This window comes from Myotis daubentonii, chromosome 10 (assembly GCF_963259705.1).
Source record: "Myotis daubentonii chromosome 10, mMyoDau2.1, whole genome shotgun sequence".
Taxonomy (NCBI): Eukaryota; Metazoa; Chordata; class Mammalia; order Chiroptera; family Vespertilionidae; genus Myotis; species Myotis daubentonii.
Window position 1 is genome coordinate 81,165,737 of NC_081849.1, and position 24,650 is coordinate 81,190,386.

The 24,650-nt window shown below is 48.8% G+C and overlaps 1 protein-coding gene and 1 long non-coding RNA gene across 4 annotated transcripts in view; one reads left to right on the forward strand and one right to left on the reverse strand.

Moving 5' to 3' along the window:
• The window catches only part of ELMO1 (engulfment and cell motility 1), a 391,973-nt gene that overhangs the window by 300,088 nt on the left and 67,235 nt on the right, over positions 1-24,650 (reverse strand). For all 3 annotated transcript variants that reach the window (XM_059655863.1, XM_059655865.1, XM_059655862.1), the window contains exon 2: positions 16,769-16,912. In XM_059655863.1, coding sequence (XP_059511846.1) covers positions 16,769-16,846 — 78 coding nt within the window. In that variant the 5' untranslated portion in view covers positions 16,847-16,912. The remainder of the gene's footprint in view (positions 1-16,768; positions 16,913-24,650) is intronic.
• Positions 17,615-21,430, forward strand: LOC132211542 (uncharacterized). Its single transcript, XR_009447467.1, has 3 exons — positions 17,615-19,175; positions 19,874-19,966; positions 20,760-21,430. It is a non-coding gene; the product is annotated as an uncharacterized LOC132211542 (long non-coding RNA).

Below are 24,650 nucleotides of genomic sequence, written 5' to 3' on the forward strand. Positions count from 1 at the left end.
TGAACTGTAATTAGGCAAAATTAGAACTTCCCCTCAAACTTTGCTCATGTCAGTCTTTTGCTCCAATATCCCCCAGAGATCCCCAATGACCACCAACTACATAGTGTGTGTGTGTGTGTGTTCCATACTTTCACTGTATTCACTGTATTTGCTGAGATGTGCCTCTCTTCTTTCGGCTCCATCTCTAACAATGAACTCTAGGGATCCTTAATATCCATATCAAAGCCACCCCCTCTAAGCACATGTCCCTGGTCCCCTCAGAGAGAGAGACCACAGCCTCTTTGTAGGAAGTACTCCCAAGGACTTCTGTACCTCTTGTACCTTCTTGTCTCTGAGAACACAGCATCTTAATGCATCTTTGAACCTCCTCCTTCACTCAGTACCAGTTTCCACGGTGCACAGGTGCCAATAGGATCTAAGAAACTCAATACACTCCTGCTAAATGGGAATCCACACACTCACAAACTTTCCTTTAAAAAAAAAAAAAAGGCCTAATATAAAGCCAACTATTTGGGAGGACAGCCTGGATTCATCAGCACCCTGTGCCCCACGTCCTACCACACCTACCACTGCTGGGCTGGAGGCAGCTGCTGGCTCTAAACTGGTGGACGTGTGAGGGCTGTCGCTGCTGCCTGCACAGACCCCTCGCCAAGGGGTTGCGTGATTCACGGCCTGGAAGAGCCCTGAGCAAGGCAACTGATGGAGAGTGTAGTTCAACAGGTGACAAAACAGGTACCAAGTGACTGTCCCCATCCCTTAGCAAGGCCACACAGGTGATCAGCACACCTTCCATAAGCAGGGACTGAGCCAGATACCCCTGCAGAAAACACTCTTCTGGAATCAATGCCCATAGAGAGCCCTCGGTGGGACAGGAGCTCTGCGACTGATCCCACTCCCAGCCCTGCCCTGGCTCTGCTGCACTTCGCTTCCTGTTTGCTGGGTTACACAGGATGCGCCTATCTGCCCGGTTCCCTAAGACATTGGAGTAGTGACAAGGGCCACACCTTGATAGCTTCCTGCAGGCCCGCTGAATAATCTCCCTTTCACCTCACTGAGAGAAAAACGGCCGGGAGAAAAGAAAATTTGGTGTAAAAGGATGAAAACTGGTTTTTCTCCCTGTGATGCCATAAACCCTAAAGGAACGAAAAATGAAATTCTATACTCTATTTGGATATATCTGGATTTAGAATACTGAGGCAAAATTATTTTCACTGCCTGAGTATGTTTTCTTAACTTATAAACATTGTAACTAAATTCTTTAAGCTTTTTGTGTGTGTGTTTTTTTTCTTTGTTTTTGTGGGGTTTTTTAAAAATTGAATTTATTAAGGAGCTATCTATATATATAACAGCCTAAGCAACCGAACAACCAGTCCACCAGTCACTATGATACGCACTGACCACCAGGGGGCAAACACTCAATGCAGGAGCTGCCCCCTGGTGGTCAGTGCGCTCCCACAGCCAACCTCCACAGTCCCTCCCCGAGTCAGGACTGGGCAAGAAGGCCCCAATCGGCCCCGATCCCCGGCCAGGCTGAGGGACCCAACCCATGCATGATTTCATGCACCAGGCCTCTAGTTGGTTAAAAAAATTATATAGGCTTCAGGTGTACAATTCTATAATACATCATCTGTGCTCACCACCCCAAGTCAAGTCTCCTTCCATCACCATTTATCCCCTCCTTTACCCTCTCCTACCTGTTTTGAAGGTCAAGATTACTTTCTAGGACTCACAGTGAGCTGAAACGGGAAAAGCTGGTTTCAAAGATAACCAGGAGGGTAGACAGTTGTCATAGATTTCTATGTGCAAGGGACCAGGGATTGTGTGCACGTTAGACCCAAAACGCACTTTCTTCCCTGTTCCCTTAGGCAACCTAGGAGAGTACGTCTTCACTTTATAAAAATTTAATGTCAGCAGAAATATTTTTGTCAAGCAAAGCATGCATTTTCCTACAAATTGTTGGCAAAGTACCATGTGCCAACAGTTATGTTCAAGGAGTAGCTCTTTTTGTTGTTTTTGTTGATTTATTCCTCCCTTTTTAACTTTTACTCCAAAAGAATTCCTTTATTTACCTTAATTTACCAAAAATAGTAAGAAAGCACAGGAAGATTTTTTTAGCTCCTTACACAAAACCAGCTAGATTCCCGAGAATGGTCAGTTCCCCAGGAATTCATTTTTCATCTCTGTCTCCAGCAACACGCTCTTCTCTCTGTTCCTCGGGGTGGGTGCTGGCCTCTGCTGTCCCCCCCCCCACCCTCTCCCTTGACTTTAATGAAATGCCCGCTGGATAAATTCCTGCATCCGCGCCTCCCACTCCGACCCTTCTTCCATGCCCGGCCCTGCATTTCCAGCAAGTCCTGGCGTGAATCCACGGGGATGCCCTCCTCCCCTTCCAGCTCAACACTGCATCCTCTTCCTCATGAAAGAGGTCCTCCCCTTGCCTCCCTTTCACCTGTTAAGATTGATCACGCGCCCACCCAAGCACATGGTTCCTTTAAGACATGAGAGACACCCAGGAAGAAACATCCTTGGGAGCCCTGCTTGTTTACTTAGGCGGTGGTGAGGCCAGCCTGCCATGAGGCTCCCTCCCTGGGGATGGCCCAGCTGTCGTCCCTCATCATTCCCCCCGCACCCCACACTCCCCCCATCTGCTCCCGTCCAGCCTCTCATGAACTCAGTTCCTATTTAAACACCTGCTGCTGCCTGTTGGCCAGGCACCTGCTTGGGGACTTCACCCAGCGTGAATGCGCACCTCCGAGCCGGAGCCCTCGCGTCCACTGCTGCCCCCGCTTCTGCCTTGGCACCGGCCTGTAGAGCCGGTAGCACCCCCATCCTGATGTGTTAGCAACTACGATTGTGGGCTGAAGTTCTTGCTTCTGACATCCACTTCGCAGGCACACGCTGCCCTAAAATGGGCATCACCCACAAAGAAGCCTGGCTTCGTGAAAAGCGTGTTCATTTCAAATGTTTCTAGTGGCGTGGGGACACTAATGCCTATGAGATGACGCTAAGTGAATGGACCCCAGAAAAGCATTGAGAATGCTCTTTATCAGCTACTGGCTTTCCTCTCTCTTTCCTCAACCACGAGCTCTTGAACAACTTCGGACGATGACTTCTTCGGATTGAACCCCGAGGTCTGCAGGCCCTGTCGCTGTAACCTTGGGCACAAAGCTCCACGTCCTCTTCTGGAAATAAAGGCCGTGTCGCGCACACTGTAGTGAAGATCGGGATGACGTGTGCCAGACCCTGGGATAGAAGCTGGTGCACAGCAGCGCACTGGACAGAGCTTGCCTATGCACCGGTAATACCTGGTGCATACTTTGCAGGTATATTTTTCAAAAGTCAGTTGAAAACATGAAATAAGTGAATATATATCCAATTCCTCCTTCTTGCTTGAATGACTCCAGCCCTCTGTGCTGCCTTTGGCATTTGTCACATCCTGTTTTTTATTCTCCAACTCACTTTCCTTTCTTTTTTTATAAAATATATTTTTATTGATGTTAGAGAAAGGAAGGGAGAGGGATAAAGAAATAGAAACAGTGATTGGCTGCCTCTTGCACGCCCCCTACGGGGGATCGAGCCCACAATCTGGGCATGTGCCCTGACCAGGAATTGAACCATGACTTCTTGGTTCTTGGGCCAACGCTCAACAACAGAGCCACATGGGCCGGGTTCATTTTCCTTTCTTTTGATAACTGGATTATACTTGCTTCGGAGCAGAGACTGCCACCTAGTTACCTCTGCCACCGGCCAGGTGAGTGGCTGCTAGGCGCCCGCAAAGCAAACAATTAATGAATAATGTTTAAGAACACATCTTCTCTTTTCAGACTTCTAGCTTCTTTCCCTCTCTCCTGGTCTCTCCCCACCTGCCACCAAAGCTCAGGAAGGGGCTAAAGAAGGAGCACAGCCAGAGGAGGGCAGGTGCCCCCAGATGCCCTCCACACACCTGCCCTCCACAGACCAGCATCGCTCAGCCTTTCGCTGCAAAACTGTTTCCACAGAGACTTCAAGCTTCTGGTCCTAGACAATGAAAAGGCTTCCTCTGGTCCTGACACTCTGAGGGGCGCAGCACAGCACTGGGATTTCATCTGCTTTTACAGATGGGAATTCACTGAACATATTGTGCACAGCAGTTGTGAGAAACGTTGCCCCAGAAAGAAAGAAGCTGGTTTCCACGTGTTGGGACACCTCTGAGAAGGGAGATGAATGTTCACTACGATTTAGTCCAGAATGTGGCTGAGAGCAACTTGAATGCCTGACGTCCACCTGGTCCCTGCCGGCGCCTCCAGACATCGTGTCAGTGGCACCAGTCATCTTACGCCGGCTCCATTCTTCCTCCGAGGAGCCCTCTGACTACTTCCCATGCTTCCGAGCCACATCCCTTTAGATGGAGGAACCTGATGCGTCTGAGAACTGTGTACGCATACTCTGTTTTTCTAATAGAGGCCTGAGTAATCCGAAAGATAATGACAAAACCACACTTTCCTGAGGCAAATTTAGCTGGTTCTTGGAAAGAAGTAGGTTGACAACAGTTCCACAGTGAATCATTGACGCAGGATTTCAGTGACTGTCACAAATGACAAAGGGGCTCAACTACGTCGCCCAAGCTGGAACACCAAGGATCACGATAATTTTAAAAATTGAAAGATGACAGGCTATGCCACCTTTTTCTTGACAAATGATGATTCATGTCAAAATGGTTTACTAAAAATGACATGTTTCAGCTTCATCAAACTAATGAAATACTAGATTTTAGCAAGATCAAGCACAATCTTTGTGTCATAAGAACTACTGGACTGTATAAAAGAAAAAGACATAAATAATTAGCAGTCTTGTGTGTTGGTGCATTGATTTTCAACTGGTGTGCTGCAGGAATTTTTAAACATGCAACATCTGACTCCTCAGTCAAGGGCATGGACCTCTTTTCCCTTAGACTGTCAAATAAAAATATGACAACACGCCAACACAACAATAGCCATCTGGTGTGAATGAAACAAAATTATACCTATTTTTTGGTCAGATTGGCAAAGAATATATTTTTTGATGTGCTGCAGAATTTTAGCAATTAATTTATGTGTGCCCCGAGATGAAAAAGGTTGAAAATTGCCATATTAGTAGATTAAAGACAACTAGACACACCTTTCTCTTTTAGGTATCAGATATACTTCTACTCAGAAAAAAATGGTATTTCCATTCAACTGAAGAAAAAGTGCAATTTTAGAAAATGTCAAAATTATAGAGATAGACAACATATAAAAAAACACTAATATCAAATATCTTTTGTGTTCTTCTTCCTAGTCCTTGACTATTTCAAGATCAATGTTTTCAGGGACATAAGTAACAAAATTTTCCCGGAAATGTCAATATCTTGGGTAGCTACTGCCACCAATTTCCTCATTCCTGTATCCCTCTCCACCTTCCTGATGTCAGTCTTTGCCAGGAAACGCTCCCAGATGACTCGAGACCAGCTGACATGCCATTTTCCTCCACCCCACCCCACCCCACCCCTGCAGGCAGTGTCCTTTTCCATGGAGAAATGAGTGACTCACACTGTGAATGAATTCAGATCTTATGGGCCTCTTCCCTTCACTCAAGGGAAATAGTCTTGTTAGTTATTTGCCTCTAGTTCATATGTGGAAGGTTAACTGTGTGTGTTTGTTTGTGTGTGTGTGTGTGTGTGTGTGTGTGTGTGTGAGAGAGAGAGAGAGAGAGAGAGAGAGAGAGAGAGAGAGAGATTTAAAAATAAAATGCCAGACCGGCTGAGTAGGACAAACAAGTGATTGTGGACTGTGGACTCTGATAGATAGGCGATTATCAGAGCAGGTGAGTAGATATGAGAAAGCCAGATAAGCTCTGAAGGCAAATTAGGGTTCAGATTCAATTTAAACACAAGATTATGATGGTTTATTAACTGCAAAGAAGCTGAGATTGGATGTAGTGCAGCAATCAAAAGAATGCTGAGAGGAACTGCTGGCCAAGGGAGCATTAAGAAGTGAGGTCACATTTTTTATTTCATTTTTCCCCTTATGCTTCTTGTCTCTCTTAGCCATGGAGCTGGTTTACCTGACTGTGATGGATGCATTAATGCCAATTCAGCCTTCTTTCTTCAATGTAATGGATGTGCTGAGATAAATTTCAGCAAGTAGTGAAGGGACATGGGCTTCCAAGTCTCAAATACCTATCCCACGAGTGTGACAATGGCAACCTAAGCCTGAACCCCAGCCTTGAAGAATGAAAAACAGGCTCTTCTGGAAGAGTCAGAATATGTAAGCAATGGCCACAACCTCAAACACTTTCTCAAAACTCCCCTACCTTTGACATGTCATCAACCCAGACTCTTATTACCTATTTCACTTGGCCAGCTCTTTGGGTAATAATAGTAATAGCAACTAGTCATTGAGTGACTACCAGAGAGCCATTTCCCAGTGTACTTTACAAATGAGAAAACTGTATGAAGATCTCAAGATGTCAAGTAACTTGCTCAAAGCCTCATACACATGTGAGGAAGCCAGAATTTGAACCCAGACCTGTATAATCCCAGATCTTTCCTCTTTGACCCAGCCTCAGCTCCATAGTGCTGGCAACCAGGAACAACAAGCCCAAGTGCCCAGAGATAAAAGCTGGAGGGAAGGACGCTGGAATTCTGGGTATCTTGGTTGCTAGCACAAAGTGATTTTTTGATAGTTATTTAAAGCTCAGTGTTCCAGCACTAGCATGAGACTAGTAGCTGATCCTGCTCATGCGTTATGCACACAAATTATGATGAAATGCTAAGTCAGCACTGAAACTACCCAATGGAAGAATTCTGTCTCCTCCTCCTCACTTTTGATGCTCAAAATCAACACCCCCCGCCCTAACTTCTCGGCATTTCCCTTCTGTCTCAAGTAATTTTAATTTGTGTGTGTACAAGTTAAACTTAAATCTTACCCCAAAACTCTCTTTCCCAATTTTTAACTTGTATTCATCATCTTCTAGTTTGCCAGGAAATAGACTTGTAACCAACATTAATGGTCCCCACCCTTCTTGTGTGTGCTCCAGGCCTGCCAAGTCCATCTCAGAGTTGGCTCTCTGAACCTTCTTTATTCTGCCTGTGGGCACAGAGAAGCAATTAAAAATAGATGCTATTTGGATCACTTAGGGCACTTCTGGTGGGAGGCTCAGCAAATGCAATGGCATGGCTAAATGGATGTCCACGTTCGTGTGGAGGAGTTGACAATGGCATATGTATGAGAGAGATGTCTCTAAAAGGGCAAGCTAGAGGCAAAAATATCTAAATCCTACAGACAACTCTTGATGATTTGGGCCCATCAGGTTTTTAAGCAGCGAAGTGACATAATTAAGTGTGAATGGAGACAACTTAAGTGGACACATTGGCCAGTGTACCAAAACCCGAAGAAAAATCAAAAGGAGTCTGGCTGCAGTGGCTCAGTGGTCGAGCATCGACCTATGAACCACGTGGTCCCGGTTTGATTCCCGCTCGGTGCATATACCCGGGATGCAGGCTCCATCCCCAGTGTGGGGCATGCAGGAGGCAGCTGATTGATGATTCTCTCTCATCATTGATGTTTCTCTCTCTCTCTCCCTCTCCTTTCCTCTTTGAAATCAATAAAAACATTTTTTTAAAAATCTATAGGAGGTCCAACCATATAGATAACTGCTTATTTTCTTGAACCTATTTGTAAGGTTTCCATGAAGAATTTGAGTCCACCTAAATATTCCTCCGCTATTTTTTTTCTATCTTGGTAGCTGTCACCACTCTTTGCCCAGATGTTCAAACAAGAAATCTTAGACTCATCTTTAACATTTTATCTTCCCTTATCACCCTACATATAATCAATCATCAATTTCCTGTCAATTTAATCTTCACATATGTCTTGATGAGACATGTGTCTCACTTCTTTCTATTTCCCCTATCACTGCCCTGGGCCGTGACATGATCACTTCTTGCCTAGGCTACAGCAATAGCTATCCAACTAATCTCTCTTGATTTTACCTCTCACAAAACAATCCTCAAACTGTCATTCTCTGAAAATACAATGCCACACTCATAGCTTTTCATTCCTTTATTTTGGAAGCTGTGTTCTGGATAAATTTCTCATTTCCATCCCCTAAACTATAGATTCTCTCTTTAGCCAAATCCATTCTAGAGTCATGTGTTCGTTTTTACTTTTCTGTATTATTTTTATTTTTATGTTTTGCTTTACTGTATATATATATATACTTTTCATTTCTAAGATTTCTAATTGGTTCTTTTTCATATCCGTCTGTTCTTAACTTATAGCCACCTACTTTGTGCTCATAATCTCTTGTATGTATAGATATTACTCTCACTCTTTTCAAGTTCTCCCTGTGAGGATCTCTCATTTTTAGGTCCTCCCTTGCTCTCTGTGTTCCTCTAGAGCAGTGGTTCTCAACCTTGGCTGCACATTAGAATCACCTGGGAATCTTTTTAAAATCCTGATTTCTGGGCCTCATCCTCCAGAAATTCTGTTTCTTTGTTATGGGGTGGGGCCACAACATTAGTAACAAAGAAACAGAATTTCCAGAGGATAAGGCCCAGAAATCAGGATTTTAAAAAGATTCCCACGTGATTCTAATGTGCAGCCGAGGTTGAGAACCACTGCTGTAGAGAGAAGAGGGCCAGCTAGAGCAGCAGCAGGTGAGATGAGAGACCAGATGTAGACAAGTTTTCTGAGATAACTGACTGGATTAAAAAACCTGAGGAAGTGAGAAGAGTCTAGGAAGACATATAGATTCAGCTTCAGCAAACTGAGTGTGCATTCACATATGGTACCTAGACCACGAAAGCATGAAGAGAAGCAAAACCGAACAGGTTTAGGGGAGGAAGGATAATGAGGGGTGTTTGAATATGTTGAGTTTGAGTTGCAAGGGACATCTAGATGGGCAAGACGAATAGGAAGATGGGTAGTTGTTTATATGGGTCAGGAGGTCAAGAAAGAAGTGACAGCCGGAAATTATGAGCACCGGATGGTGATGAGGTTGGTGAATCCCAATAGGTCACCACAAACTTGTCCCACGGTAATTAATGATCCATCTATAAGTACCTTGAAACGTGACAGCACTTCTCTCAAAGTCTTTTGGTTGTCTTTTGACTATAGATGTCTCTGATGGAAGGATGAAATTAGACCTTTATAATGTCAATCCATGAAATGTAATAGTGTACGTATAGTGGGGCCTTGACTTACGAGTTTAATTCGTTCTGAAACCGAGCTCGTTAAGGAGCTCATTAACCCAAATTACTCTGTCAACTCAATGCAAAAAATCGGCCGAGAGACAGCTGGTATCTCAAAAAACTCGTTAGTCGGGACACTCGTAAGTCAAGGCCCCACTGTATTTAAATGCATGGTAGGAATAAGGGAAGGGATGTTCTTCTCACCAGGGCTGCTCCCTTTCATAATTATATTTAATTATTGGTATCATTAGACAGAAAAAGTATAAATATCACCTGTTTCCTTTGCCCAGCATTCATTATGAACTCACCACGTACCAGGCCCTATTCCAGGCACTTGTTCCATGCAGAACATCATATAGTGAGTAAGTATGGATGCTACAATGCAGCTAGTCTGAGGAGCCAGCAAAGACCCTCTCTAAGGAGGGATGGAAATGAATAGGAAGACCAATGAGGGGGGAAATTTTCCAATTCAGACCAATGAGGGGGGAAATTTTCCAATTCAGAATGGCATTTATGAAGGCGCTGAGAAGTGTGCTTTCATAAAAGGTGAGAGAGATCCCAGATAGAGGCGCTGGTGGAAAACCCCAGGGACTCGAAGCAAGGCTGGTAATGTCGTCTAGGGCTGGGGAGAGCAGGACCGTAGTAGCCACAAGGATTTTATCCCAAGTGCGGCGGGAGAGCCACTGCAGAATGCTTTAGCCTGGAGGGTGCACGGGAGGCCACTGAGCTGCTACTGGTCACCTCGTGGCAGTAGCTACAGCAGTGGCTGAGGATGGTGAAAGGCGAACAGAATCAAAAGCCATTTAGGAAGTAGGCTCTACAGCAGCGGTTCTCAACCTGTGGGTCACGAACAATGATAATACATGCTGCATATCAGATATTGACATTACGATTCATAACAGTAGCAAAATTACAGTTATGAAGTAGCAATGAAAATAATTTTATGGTTGGGGGTCACCACATGAGGAACTGTATTAAAGGGTCGCGGCATCAGGAAGGTTGAGAACCACTGCTCTACAGAATTTGCTATTTGAAGGGCTATGTGAGATTAGGGGGATGGGGGCGGCTGTCAAGCACACTATTGGTGCCATTGACTTAGAGGACTCACAAATCCATTTGCTGGAAATCTAGAAAAAGGAAAACAGAAAAGCACACATTTTATTTCCCTGAGGCTTCTCACATTTCCTCCAAATTCTGGGAAAATCGTGCAGGTCTACATATCTCCAGAGATAACATACAAGCCTTTCTCTGGGGAACCAGAATCCTTCTGCATGCTAAAATCTAGGCATTTCCATGCCCTGCCACAAATGGCCAGCTGACCAACACACAAATGAAGTCCAAAGGGTGACATGTACAAAATGTTCTAGCAACATGAGATGCCTTAGTCAGCAGATCTCAAGAAAACACAGTTGGGGGAAGGCTCTGTCCTGAGTTTCCCAATGTGCTCCTTGTAAGAGAACTAGGCAAGGAAGTAGAGGGAAGGGAATAGTACCCCCACTTGCCTGGAAAGCAAATCAAAACCCTCCATCCATTTTCAGGAGGGAAAGCAGAGACTAGAGTTTGTTCTTGCTGAATTAAACCAAGCTCTCGGGCAAGGGGAGAGATATGTTTCCAGTCTTTCTCTTCCAAAGCAAGGCCACCGTTAGGATGTCATGAGATTATACAGGGCCCATCACACAGAGAGAGCGAGAGCGAGCTAAAACTGGAAGGGGAAGTAGCCCAGTCACTTTATTTTAGAGGAAGTTTAAGAAATAGCTGTTACCCAATATAACAGATGCAAACATCAGATGAGGGTTGGCTACTCCTGTCCCAGCATCACACGACCTTGTAATGACAGCACAGACAGCAACAGGCTCACCTTTCTGCCCAACACCTTTTTTATGAAAGGAGCTCTTGCCGGCGCTGTGTTTGTGCCCTCTGGAAAGTAGCAAGAGGGGAAATTATTAGGACCACGTGACATCTGGGGCACCCACTGAAACTTACTGTGGGTGTCAGGTGTCACCAGCAGATGGAGGTTGACAGGGTGTCACAATCATGACTTCCAAATCTAGGTCCAGGTGCAGCAGCATCCCCAGCAAGGGGCTTGATAGGAGCAGGCATCCCTGTGCCCCAAAACGCACCTCCAAATACTCCTCTCTGCCCATTCCATACATTTCACAGGTGATTCTGATGCAGAAGCAAGCAGGGAGCCGCTGATTTAGTCCAACAGGGGGAACCTGTCCCCTGCAGGGGACCTTCGGCCATGTCTGCAGACATTTTGGGTTGTCGCAACTAGGGGAGGAAATGCTGCCAGCATCAGTGGGTGGAGACCAGGACACTGCTCAAATCCTACAATGCACAGGGCAGACCCCGCAACTAAGAATTATCTGGGCCCAACAGTCAATAGCGCTGAGGCTGCCACAGCCGATGTATCCGACCTCTCGGGGAAGGAGGGGCCAGGAAAATCCGTGCCTTTTCACCTCTGCAGCGCAAGGCTGGAACCTCGCTCTCCAGAGATGCAGTCTCACCCGCTTGATGCGATAGAGCCTTTATACGGACAGTCTGAACGACTGCTACATGGAGGGTCCAAGGGCACTAAGCACCTTCTTCAAGTATGTGTTATGTTATCTTAAAGGTCTGAATTCAAAACTCTTTCCGTGGAGCTCAGGTCATTTCCATTGACCAGGCGCTCATTATTGAGATGTTTTGGGAATGACGGGTTTTCATTCTCCTAAGAGTTGGCCTCAGTGCATTGGAGAGGATGCTTATATTATTGGCTCCAGTCTTGCTGGAAACCTAAGCAGCATGTTCTATTGTGTGTGCCACTCGGAAGAAACCATAATTGGCTCCTAATGGTTAGCATCGCTAAGCGGAGTGCTGAGTGATTATCTCACTGAAGGCCCAGATGCCAGAAAGCATGTGTGCGTGTTGCCAATTCTCCTCACGGAGCAGGAGGCTGTCCCCACTCACACAGCACTTAAGTAGCAGCCCAGATTCCCAGTCCAAATCAGTCCCCCCAACGTCCATGCTCCTGGGCCCCGGGCCAGACGGCCCCTCCCAGCAACCAGCCTTCCATGCTCTCTCTCCCTCCAGGTAGGCTCCTTGGGTGGTAACCCAGACCACTGGCCACATCTTCTCTAATTGTTCTTTGCTTCCGTGACACGTGTCCCTGGAAGTCACGTGGCTAGTGGATGGAGCAGGCCTTGTGGCGACGCTGGGCGTCTACTCAAACGTGAATGGCAAGAGCCAACCCATGGAAGCGTGAGAGATGGGGAGACACAAAGAGAACTACCGAACTCGTTAAGTAAGTCAGAGAAACGCAAACGCTACCTGGAATCACTCACAGGTGGAATCTAAAATAAAGTCAAACTCACAGAAAGAGCGGAAGAGGGGCTGCCAGGGTGGGGGGCTGGGGCGGAATAGGCAGAGGTCAGTAAAAGGGCACACACCTTCAGCTACACGATGAGTAAGGCTCTCGTGGAACACAGGGTCACTCCCGCTGATGTGCTGTACGGCATAACTGGAATGTGCTAAGAGCATAGAATTTAAATGTTCTCACACAAAGGGGTGGGAGGGGGAAGAAACCATAACCGTGAAGTGGGGGATGTATTAATTAACGCGACTGGGGAAATCCTTTCCCGATGGAGACATACATCACATCATCAGGGTATTCACTTTAAATATCTTTCCATTTTATGTCAATTATATCGCAATAAAGCTGAAAAGAAATAAATTTAAGAAAGAATTACCAACCAGATTTATGATTTAGTAGAAACTGCCTGGGTTTTAGTGTCCTACGTGCTGGCTTCGAACTGGGAGTTTCCCAGCTGTGTGATCTCAGGCAAGTGAAGGAGCCTCCGACGATTATGAACGGGAAAGTCTAAAGCCCGCCTCGCTGGGCTGTGCTACGGAGATAAACCACTCCACACCGCACTTCACCTGCTGCCTGGCACACGGCATGTGCTGGGCAGATGGCACCTGCTGTTATTACTGCTACTAGGACCATTATTATGTACAGAATGCCGAATTCCGATGTCCAGCACAAACACTTACCTGTGCTTTGTGCAATCAATAAGCTTTCAAAAGGCCTTGGGTACATGAAATCCATGCAGCTTGAATCGTGTCTTAAATATACGACACAAGCAGGACGGTCAAGGGAAAACCTCAGGTTTGGGACACACTTGCCCAAAAGCACAGGCAGCTGTGTTTCTTCCAGGGAAATGAGATCCCCAACCCTACCAGGCAGGGGGCCGTGGAATGTTTCTGCCCAGAGAAGGGCGGACACCGAAGTTCCATTCTTATCTTTACTGTTCACTATGGAAGCCAGAAACTGAGGTCAATACGATGGACCCCAGACACAGTGTGTGTAAGACACAGGCTGACCACCGGGCTTAGAATCCACGCCCACAGGTCATATTAAATGTAAATCAAAGCTACCAGCCAAGGAATGGTTTAAGAAATAAGAAGGATGGAGAAATGGCTATATTATAACGTGAGCACAAAGGGTTTGAGTTCAAAGGCAGCTCTACCCCCCACGTGCTTACCAGAGCGGGAGTGAGAGGCGTGGAGCACTGATAAGGCGGGAGGCAGTCCAGCAGGCTCGCTGTTAGTTAGAACAAAGCCTCAAGGGTTTTTTAATGCGTGTAAAGCCGCAGGGACGCACCTGTAAAGGCGCAGCTTCTACCAAACACCTGAGCTCGTGAGAGGTGCACGAGGTCCCGCGGGCAACGTGAACTGGGGCTGATGCACGGGGATCGTGGAAGCTCCGTGAGGCCAGTTAAGGAATCTGACTCGAATCTCAGGTCACTAGGAAGCTCGAGGCTCATTCGTGATTTTTTTAAAAACTGTGGTAGACTTTCCTCAAACAGAATCTTTCCTCACAGCTTCCCCAGTGAAAACAGCTCCATCCGAGCTGCTGTGGCCGCAGCCGCCTAGGAAAGCCTGGCAGCCACCAGAGGAGGATTGAAGGGCTCAGATGGAAGCCATGCACCTTCCCATCAGCCCCGGGGCCTGACCCTCTGCCTGGCCACCTGACCCAGATGTGCATCGTATTGAAATGACAGCCAGGACCCTCGCCTGCCCAGATGGCCCGGGGCCTGCCTTCCCTGAGAGAGGCCAGATCTATTTCCTTGTGTGGAGAGCATGGAGTTTCCGCGCTCGGGCCATAAATAACACGTCTAACGACCTCTCCTCCGCATGAAACAGCTTCCCACAGTCGGCAGCCTCCCGACCCCCTTTCAGGTTCACCCTGGAGAGCTTCGCCAGCACTGGCTTGTGCTCTGTAGGCAGCTGAACGCTTCCACGGGGACAAGTACGTCCATCAAACAGGGAGATGACCAGCAGCCAGGCTGGGCCCGGAGCTGCCGTGATTTTTCTGTGAACCTAAAACTCTTCTAAAATATATTATTTTTTAAATACATTTTTATTGATTTCAGAGAGGAAGGGAGAGGGAGAGAGAGAGAGAAACATAAATGATGAGAGAGAATCATTGGTCAGCTGCCTTCTGGACGCCCCCCAACCCAAGCACCACCTGCCCTGACTGGGAATCTTGAACCATGACCTTCTCGTTCATAGGTCAACGCTCAACCTTTGAGACACACTGGCTGGACCCCAAATATTTTTAAATATATTTTTTAATTATTAATACACAGCAAAGGCCAGACCACACGGCAGGGGCAGGACACCGCCTCCACGGGAGTCAGGAGTGTGGAACAGGAGTTGCTGTCTTAAAGCAGACGCTCCCAACCGCTCCAGCCGTGGCAGAATCCAGAGGAAATCATTTACCGGAATCTCTCAGAATCTCCTGGGACGGGGCCCCAGGTGGTTCTCCTGAGAAATCAGCCTCGGGCACCAGGTGTGCAGCTCTGCACTACCAGACGGGGGTCTTGTGAAAATACAGGTCCTGTGTCAGAAGATCTGAGGTGGGCTCCCCCATTCTCATGTCTAATGAGCTCCCAGGTGACGCCCGGGCAACTGGTGCTCAGCCCCACGGAGACGGCAGAGCAACAAGACAGAAGGCACCTGGGCCCCTGACACCGGAGCATCGCGCCAGCCCAGGAGCCAGCCTCCATCTCATGGAAGCGCTGTTCTGTCTAGTGTGGCCACACCTCCTCCTGACTCCACTGAGTCTGCACCAAGCAGTCCCAGACGCAGCGTAAAGGGAAATCCAGCTGGTGACCCTCTCAAGCAGCATGTGAAAAGGGCAAACAGCTGCTTGGCACAAATGGATAGAAAACGGCTGGGCGGGCTTCTCGACCCGAGTGGGCTGCTTCCAGGGTCCCACAGAACCACCTCCGGGAGCAGCTATGATGACAGTGGTGTGCTGGCTGCATGACAACAACCCTAAACATCGACCTTGTCTTACATTCACACTCAAGCTCCAGTAATTCTGACTTGTTGTGTAGAACTTATTTTAATGAGTTATTTAGATCCACACAATGTTATATAACCTTCAACCAGATACTAAAACCTGACCAGGAAAAAAAAATCAGTACAGATTATAATCATAAAATAATATCAAGAACATAAATAAGAAGTGGAGTTGCCATGGCACCCTGACTCTGCAAAGGCCGGAAGCCATCTGGAGTCCTGTGTTATTTGCTCTATGAAACCCTTCACTGCTTGTTAAGGTTCAGACCCTTTTTCTTTAAATCACTTGCTGGGGGGGGGGGGGGGGGGGGCAAGGTAACCCTCCTGAGAGAACCTGAACTAAAACAGCAAGTTCCAGCGACTCCCAGGAACCACCCAGATCCAAGCCAGGGAGGCCTTCCTGGGTAAAATCACCTTTTAAGTCACCATGATGTGGTTTTCATTCCGCCAACATTTACTGAGTATTTGTCACCTGCCAGGCAATATACTAGACTCACAGTGCAGTTTACACTAATCTCAAAATTACAATTGTCTGGGATCCAAGACTGAGCCCCGTGACACTCATCTCATTAGCAAGCCCTTACTCAACGCACTTGGCTGCTCCGGCCAAATTCAAAGAGAAACAGGATTCAAAAAATTAAGCTCTGTGCTGCCCGTGATGAAATGGTCTGCACGTGTCCGTGAGTCCCCGCCAGGCAGGCTGGGGCAGCCCGTGCTGTGTGCTGGCCTGGAGCCCGCAGGCCACTGTCCCTGATCCTCGTCACAGCCTCAGACACATGCCCTGGAATTTATTTTTAGTAAATATTTTTTTTATTGATTTCAGAGAGGAAGGGAGAGGGAGAGAGAGATAGAAACATCAATGATGAGAGAGAATCATTGATCGGCTGCCTCCGGCACACCCCACGCTGAGGATGGAGCCCACAACCGGGCATGTGCTCTGACCGGGAATCGAATCTTAACCTCCTGGTCATAGGTTGATGCTCAACCACGGAGCCACGCTGGCCGGGCCACAAGCCCTGTATTGACACCGTCCACGCAGATGCTGGGCAAGTGAAGCAACCACCCATCGCCCTTGTGTGTGGGACAGAAACCAACTACACTGCAACTATTACTGCACAGACTCAGCACAGCCGGGGAGAGGCCAGGGGGAAAGAGCCATCAATGTCTGCGAAAATTCCAGAACCGAAGGGACACCGAGAACAAGCCCACACCGCTCCGCGCATTACCAACCTGGTCGATTTCCATGAGCTTGGGGTAGGCGCCCGGCCACTCGATGGCCACCTTGACGATGTCCGCGGGGGGAGGCATGGTGAAGCCGCGTCCCACGCTGGTGCCCCGGGCTCCCGCGGTGCGGACGGCCACACGTGTCTATCCCTGGTGAGGAATGACAAAGAGAAAGAAGGTCGCTGAGAGCACACGCGAGGCGGGCCTGCTTCATCACTTCCTGTTTTCACTGGTGGTTGAGGTACAAGTAACGGCTCAGGGACAGAAGACACAGCTGCCAACTGCACCCCTGGCTGCTCGGAGGAGGCAAGACAGAGGAGGAGAAGGTGCCAATGCCCTAGAGTCCAGCTGCCGGGGACATGGCCCCGGGGAGGACAGCTTTGTGACTCTGGACGGGAAAGCAGGCGCCCTTACCCCCGGGTCCCGGGAGTCGGTCTCGCTCCGTCCAGAGCCACAGAAGCCCGCGCTCACAGCTCCGGAAGGACAGACTGCCCAGGAAGTCAGGTCAGGAAGCAGCGTTTCTCTACAGTGTTTTCTGTGTCACAAACAGAGCTGCACTATAGCAACCAGGATGTCACTGGGAAGGGACCAGGCCTGAGGTTCACACACGTGCAACACACCCCCTCCCCAAGGCCCACTCCCACCAGGCACCTTCCCGGAGGGACTGAGGGGTGGAGATGCAGGCTGTTCAGAGCGGACCCTGGATCCTCATTTGATTGAGCAGCACTGCTGATCCAAGGGGGTAAGGGAATCCTCTCCCAGCCCAGCCATCTCCTGTAGAGTGACCTTTTAACCTAGTATTTTATAATCATTTTTTTTTATTGATTTCAGAAAGGAAGGGAGAGACAGAAACATCAATGATGGGAGAGAATCACTGATTGGCTGCCTTGCACGCCTCACACTAGGGATTGAGCCCGCAACCTGGGCATGTGCCCTGACCTGGAATTGAACCATGACCTACTTACTGGTTCTTAGGTCAATGTTCAACCACTGAGCCACGCCGGCCAGGCTAACTTAATATTTTTGAACAGGTCAAACACGCACATGATTCAACACATGAATGTGTGTGTGTGTATGTGATGACATGCAATGTAGAATCTCCCTCCTCTGGAAGTGGACCATCCACCCTGTCTCAGTTCAGACCCCCATCCTCCCTCCGATTATCCAGTGTCATTAGTCTCTTCTGTATTCCTCTAGAACAGTGGTTCTCAACCTTCTGGCCCTTTAAATACAGTTCCTCATGTTGTGACCCAACCATAAAATTATTTTCGTTGCTACTTCGTAACTGTAATGTTGCTACTGTTATGAATCGTAATGTAAATATCTGATATGCAGGATGGTCTTAGGCGAGTGACCCCTGTGAAAGGGTCATTCGACCGCCAAAGGGGTCGCGATCCACAGGTTGAGAACCACTGCTCTAGAACGTCTTCACATACACAAGGCAAATGCAAAAATGTACCGCCCTTCCCCCTGCGTACAGAAGGCAGCACTCTCTCTCCTGGTCTTTTCACTTTGTATCTCTTCGAAATCTCTCTATATTCGCACAAATACTGCGCCTGCTTCTCTCACAGATGCGTCCTGGTTCTTTGCATGGAGACCACCTATCTGATGACCCCGTCCTCTGCCGGGCCTCTGGGTGATTCTTCCCTGTGGCTGTTACAAAGGAGGCGGGTCAGTCAGCTTACGCATCCACCGCTTTGCACACACGTGAATACATCCTGCCCAAAGCGGGGCGGAGTGGAATTGCTGGGCCCGAGGGCAGAAGCAGTTTCAAATTCTCATGGCTGTTTCCAATGGGCCTCCTTGGAGCTGTGCTGTCCGCACTGCCTCCAGCAACGGACGAGGCTGCTACCAACTCAGCCTCCCCAACAGCCTGCCGTTAGCACACCTGACGCCGCGAAGAAAGCAGCTCTCGGTGCACTTCCAACCCGGATTTCTCCCACAGTGAGTGAGCCTGGACATGAACGGCCAAGTCCCAGGTCCACCCCTCTGTGAACTGGCCAAGTCCTCTGCCCCATTTCCTAGCGGGTTCTTGTGGTTTTAGAAGTAGGTCTCGGTGTGAATATTCATCAGCCGCGTGCACGTGGGCCTTGCCCTCGCTCGGGGACCGGTGGACATCACTGCGACCACAGCAACAGAGCTGATCATGGCAGCCTCAGCAACAGCACCAGTCCTGTAAGTCACTCACTTCCCTGGAGCTGACAAGGAAAGGAAATGAACCCAAACGACACGGCGGCTCCTCTGGCCCAGAAGATGAGGGAAGTGTCAGCGCTGACCAGTGAGGGCCCATCTTCTCGCTCAGCACCCACTCACTGAGCCTGCACGGTGCTGTCCGCAAGGCGGGGGATCTGGGTGTTAGACGGCACCAAGGGGCGTGCAGAGAAATGGCGCAGGCGAGGAGACGCTGAGGCGTGTGAGTGCATTTGGGAGGAAGGGGCAGTAGTTCCATGTTAAATGGGAAGCCAGGGGAAGCGTCACTGAGAAGGCAGGTGTGAGGAAAGCCCTCTGAGGGGGGTGGGGGGAGGTAAGCCAGGGGCCAAGCGTCAGGTTTGCACAGGCCTCGGGGACGACAAGTGCCAAGGCCCCGGGGCAGGAGCATGTCTGGCGTGTTCCTGAAACAGGTGACACCGAAGCCCAGTCGGCCAAGGCCACAGTAACAATGAGGCTCATGGCCGCTGGGGCGTAACTTGGTAGGTTCATGCACGGGGCTCTCGACCACGTGGACACTCCCAACATATCCCTAAGTGTGACTTCCAGAGAGGAAGCTCGTGTCCATACACATCCACTGAGGGTACAAACTGGTACCACTCTCCAGAGGGACTGTGAGCAAACCGCCCCAGAGCCTTGAAATGTTGGATTCATGTGGAGTAATTTTACTTTTCTAGATGTTTCCTCAAGGATCATTATTAACTAAACCGTAACAATGCCTGTGGTTTTGGTTGCAATTCCCAAAACTTGGGAACAAGTGACCAGTCACCACCAGACTGGTTAAATAATTGTGGAGCCGCCAGGTGCTAAGACAAGCAGGCGATGGGCGCCGGGCTTCCCCCTGTGCCCTGTACAGTGTTTCACTCACTTGCGAATTCTAAGGACACGGTATTATATCTGCAGGGCACCATTCAACTCCGGACCCAGATTCAATTACACGCCCTAGAATGAGAAGAAAGCAGGCTCCAATGTGAAAACAGACTCGGTGTGACTCAGGTAACTCTATTCAACACAAACAGCCCACACTCTGGAGGGGCAAGAGGATAAAGAATAGAAGGAAGAATGGGTTGGGAGCACCCTCCTCCCGACTCCACACGAAACAGTCTAGGGTTGCACAGAAAGAGTCACCGAGCCTTCCAGGAATCAAAAGCCAGGGTGCTTGTCTCCCCTGGAGCTGGTATTGATTTCCCCAAGCTGTTCCGACAAAACCTGGTGAGCAGGTGAGAACACAATGACGAGGCTCCCCCTGGGTCTCCATGGAGAAGAGGAGGCGAGGGAGCTGTGTACACAGACAGCAGCCACTGAGCGCAGACAGGTGGGGGGCACCCCTGGGAACTCACTGAACCCAGTGCAATTAGGCCTCTTCACTTTCCCTCAGACTAACCAGCAAGGACAGGGCGCCCCAGGCTCCCGGGGGTGGAGTCAGGAGCACAGCTGCAGAAGGAATAATGCAGGTCCGCATCGCTATCCTCAGAAGCCCACGTTTTACCCTCCTGAACTCATCTTCCCAGGAGGGGTCATTTAGTTCTCCAGGCTTCTGGATACAGTAGCTGCTGCTTCCAAGGAAATGCAGGAAAGGAAGCTTCTAGCCCAGGCTCTCTCACCCTTGGCCCAGTGAGCATTTGGGGGCACAGTCCTTTGTTGTAGAGCCGCCCCGTGCACTGTAGGGTGGTTAGCAGCATCCCTGGCCTCCACCCACAGTCGTTCATAGCCCCTCTCGGTCGTAACACTCAGGGATGTCCTCAGACATTATTGTCAAATGTCCTCTGACGGAAAAATCATCCTCCAGGGAAGCAGTGCGCTACCAAGGCCGCCGGGACGATTACTAACGATCAGGCCACCCATAACTGAGCTTGACGCAAGACAGACGGTCTCATCAGGCTCTCCGAGAATCAAGAACACCAGGCCCAGTGCCTGGCCAGGCGTAGCCAGGGTGGTGTCCTTTGCCTCCTGGACACAGCAGGCGTGGATCTGTCACCTTATCCACGCCACACCTGAGCGCAGTAAGCAGAAGGCACACCTGGACCACAATCCTACCAGCCGGGCAGGCACGTCACACAGGGTTGTCAGCTGAATGCACCCTCTCCCCCACCAACATCTAATCAGAGCTACTGGCAGCAAAACCACGTCTGGTATTGTCAAAACTGCCCCGTAGAGATAAGCTCCATGACCTGTGCGCACAGCCTGATAGAACATGTCTCATGCAAACTAAAACTTAAGAACCACTAATGGGAAGTCTCCACAGCTGGCAGCCATTCCAACCATTCTGCCTTGTAAGGTAACTGTCTATGGAGTCCCGGAAGCAACTAGGCATAGGTGTGGAATTGTCCAATGGCCTGCTTGTCTGCTGTTTGATTTACTTTATTCCGTTTGTAATATTAAGGTTCTCCAAGAGCACATAATAGAGCATACAGATGGTGTGTTATAAAGCTGTACACCTGACATCTGTATAATATTATTAACCAATGTTATACCAACAAATCTAATAAAAAATTAAATTTAAAGATTCTACAGTCTTCATTTGCATGTCAAATGGCTTACAGTTGAGTGAAAATGAGATGAAGAAGCACTTTTTATCTGGGAGTTAGTTACCAAACTCTACATGTCCGTTAGATGTGACTTGTAACCCCTCAGCAAGTTGAAATTCTCTTTATCATTCGCTGAATGTCTCCTTAGCTTTGGGTTATGTTTCCAAGACAACAGCGAGAAGCCTGTCCTGATTCCCATCTAGAAATCCGTCTGTGTCTGCACACTGTTCGTGCCCAAAGTCCTCCATGTCTCAGGATGTGCTGGCAACGCCCCTCCCTGCAGTCTCTTAAAGATCACAACCCGGCGTGGCTCAGTGGCTGAGCATCGACCTATGAACCAGGAGGTCACAGTGTGATTCCCGGTCAGGGCACATGCTGGGGTTGTGGGCTCCATCCTCAGTGGGGGGCGTGCAGGAGGTGGCAGATCAATGATTCTCCCTCATCATTTATGTTTCTGTCTCTCTCTCCCTTTCCCTTCTTCTCTGAAATCAGTAAAAATATATTTTTAAAAATGATCTGTAACATTGCTACATGTTTTTCCAAGCAGCTTGATTAGGTCCCAGACTTCATAAAATCCCCAAATACCTGATCTGTATATTTTTCTGAAATTTCCATAGAGTGTTAGTTTTGGGTCCCCACAATGGCTGTAAACCCTATTGTCCTATGTCTGGTCTTTCTATTACACAAGCAAAACCTGTTGAGAGAAAAGAAAAGAAGCCTGCGGGAGGGTGTCCCTGCGGGAGGGTGTCCCCGCGGGAGCTGTCCATGGGAAAACCAACACGCCTGTCCCGGTGACCCATGTGCCCATGACGTCACTGAAGGCCCTGACAGATGGGCCCGTGGAGGCCACAGGGCAGGCCAGTGGGGAAGAGCAGCCGGAGAAACCATTTGCTTCAGCTCCTCTGTCCCTTCCTGCCTCCCCAGGAAAGCTGCCTCTGGCCCACTGGCCATCAAATTCCACTTGTGACAGAGAAGAGGTTTCTAACAATTAGGGGGAGGGTGGGGAGGGAGCACAAGTCCCATATTTACATGCTGAGTGGTCCTGATAGAAAAAAGAAATAGAGAACATTTTCCCTTGGCATCCAGGTGAGGGAGGCAGGGAAAGGGCCCTGACACCCCCTGCAGGCAGCCTTTCCTTTACTCTCCGTGCACCCTGCAGAGGAGGAAATAAACCTTCCTCAACCCTCTTAGGTGCAGCAACTGGACGCTGCAAATTCAATGAACAGAGGTTAGCTGGAAAGGAAAAAAAAGCATTTATTTACTCATGCCATGCTCAAAGCTGCGGGGAACTCGGTAATCCAAAGAGGTGGTTAGAATTCAGAGCTTCTGCGTCATCTCACCAGTGATGAAGCGTGAAGAAGAGGCTAAGCAAAGGAACAGGGGGTGGCTTCTGGCGGGGTGTACTTTGTCCAAAGGTGACTTGGAAATGTAGGACAAAGGGGCGCTTAGTGAGGTTTGTTGTGCACAGCGAGGCACTCTCGGGAACAAAGCTGACTGGGAAGTAGTTCTCTTCCTGGTTTGGGGGACAAAAGGGACACCTCTCAAAAGAAAAAGTCCTTTATGAATGTAAATTTCCTTTCCAAAAGAATTCTGCAGGGAAACTGCTGGAGTGATTTTGTCCCCCTAGGGAACATCTGTCATCTGGGGATATTCTGATTGTCACAAAGGGGGAGGTGCTACTAGCATCTAGTGCAGTGGTTCTCAACCTTCTGGCCCTTTAAATGCAGTTCCTCATGTTGTGAACCAACCATAAATTATTTGCGTTGCTACTTCATAACTGTAATGTTGCTACTGTTATGCATCGTCATGTAAATATCTGATATGCAGGATGGTCTTAGGCGACCCCTGTGAAAGGGTCATTCGACGGCCAAAGGGGTCGCGACCCACAGGTTGAGAACCGCTGATCTAGTGGGTAGAGGCCAAAGATATTGCTCAACACCCCGCAATTCCCTGGATGACCCCCACAACAGAGAACTGTCTGGTCCCCAAAGGGAATAGAGCCCTTTGAAGTAGAAGGGCACAGAGCTAGCTCTTCCTGTGTTTGCTGTTTCCTCCCGGCTTTCAGCTCAAGGAACAGGTCCACCCCTACCCCCCACATCTGTCGACCGGCCTGCGTTAGAAGCTTGCCATTACCTGAAGACATGACTGGCACCCAAAACACGCACTGCAGTTACACGCTCCACTTGGCAGCCCAGTGGACGCCGTAGTTTGGTCCCCAATTCTCCGGCTCAGGTGCCTTCGGGCCACAGCTCTGACGGAGCCCTCCCCTCAGGGGCTCACACTGCCCTTCCTCCCGGGACTGGGGGCAGAAATCACACAGGTCCTGCAGGCACTCCTCTCAGCCTGGCATTTCCCACCCAACACTGCTTCTTTGATATATTAATTAATGCAAAACAAAAACAAAAAGCAAACCAACAACAGTCAAGTCTCTTGTAAAACCCTGCATGGCAGGCACACTACCTAAAAATGACTAACCAGTCCCTCCACTATGTGCTTTCACAGCGACCTTATGAAACAGGTCCCATTCCTAAGCCATCTTCCAGACAAGGAAACTGAGATGCAGAGACATTCCGAAACTTGCCGGACGTTACAGTCACACGCGGAGCCCAGCCAGAACTCAGACTGTTACGGGGGAGTTAGACCTCGGCCCTTCAGCTCGGCTAAGAAGGAATTCAGAACCACAAACTCAGCACAAGAAGTTTATTTAGAAAATCACAGAAGTCAAAATAGTGAGCCAGCAGGGCTGAAAGAACTCAGGAAACAAGTTCCAGAGGCAAAGAAGGGCCTGTGGAGCTTAGGAAAAGGGTAACGCACCTGAGGGACGACGAGGGGCAAGACGCCGGGATGCTCCTGAGACAGACAGAGCTGGCAGGCCGGGTCCCTCCTCTTAAGAGCTTTCATCTGTTTTCCAAAGGCAGGGACCGTAGGGGAGGTGTCAGGGGAGGACCTCAATAGAATATTCATAAGCTTTGCAGGTGTGTCCTTTCAGGGTCCTGGTCTCTGATTGGTCGGTGCTAGGGGAGGGGTCCATGGTCACTGAATCTGGTCCTGAGGTCACCCATGGCGTCATGTCATCTGGTTTGGCTGCTTTTCTGGGCCTGGAGCTGAAACACAGCTGAGACCTAGATGCTATCTCTAGTTTGACCAGAACT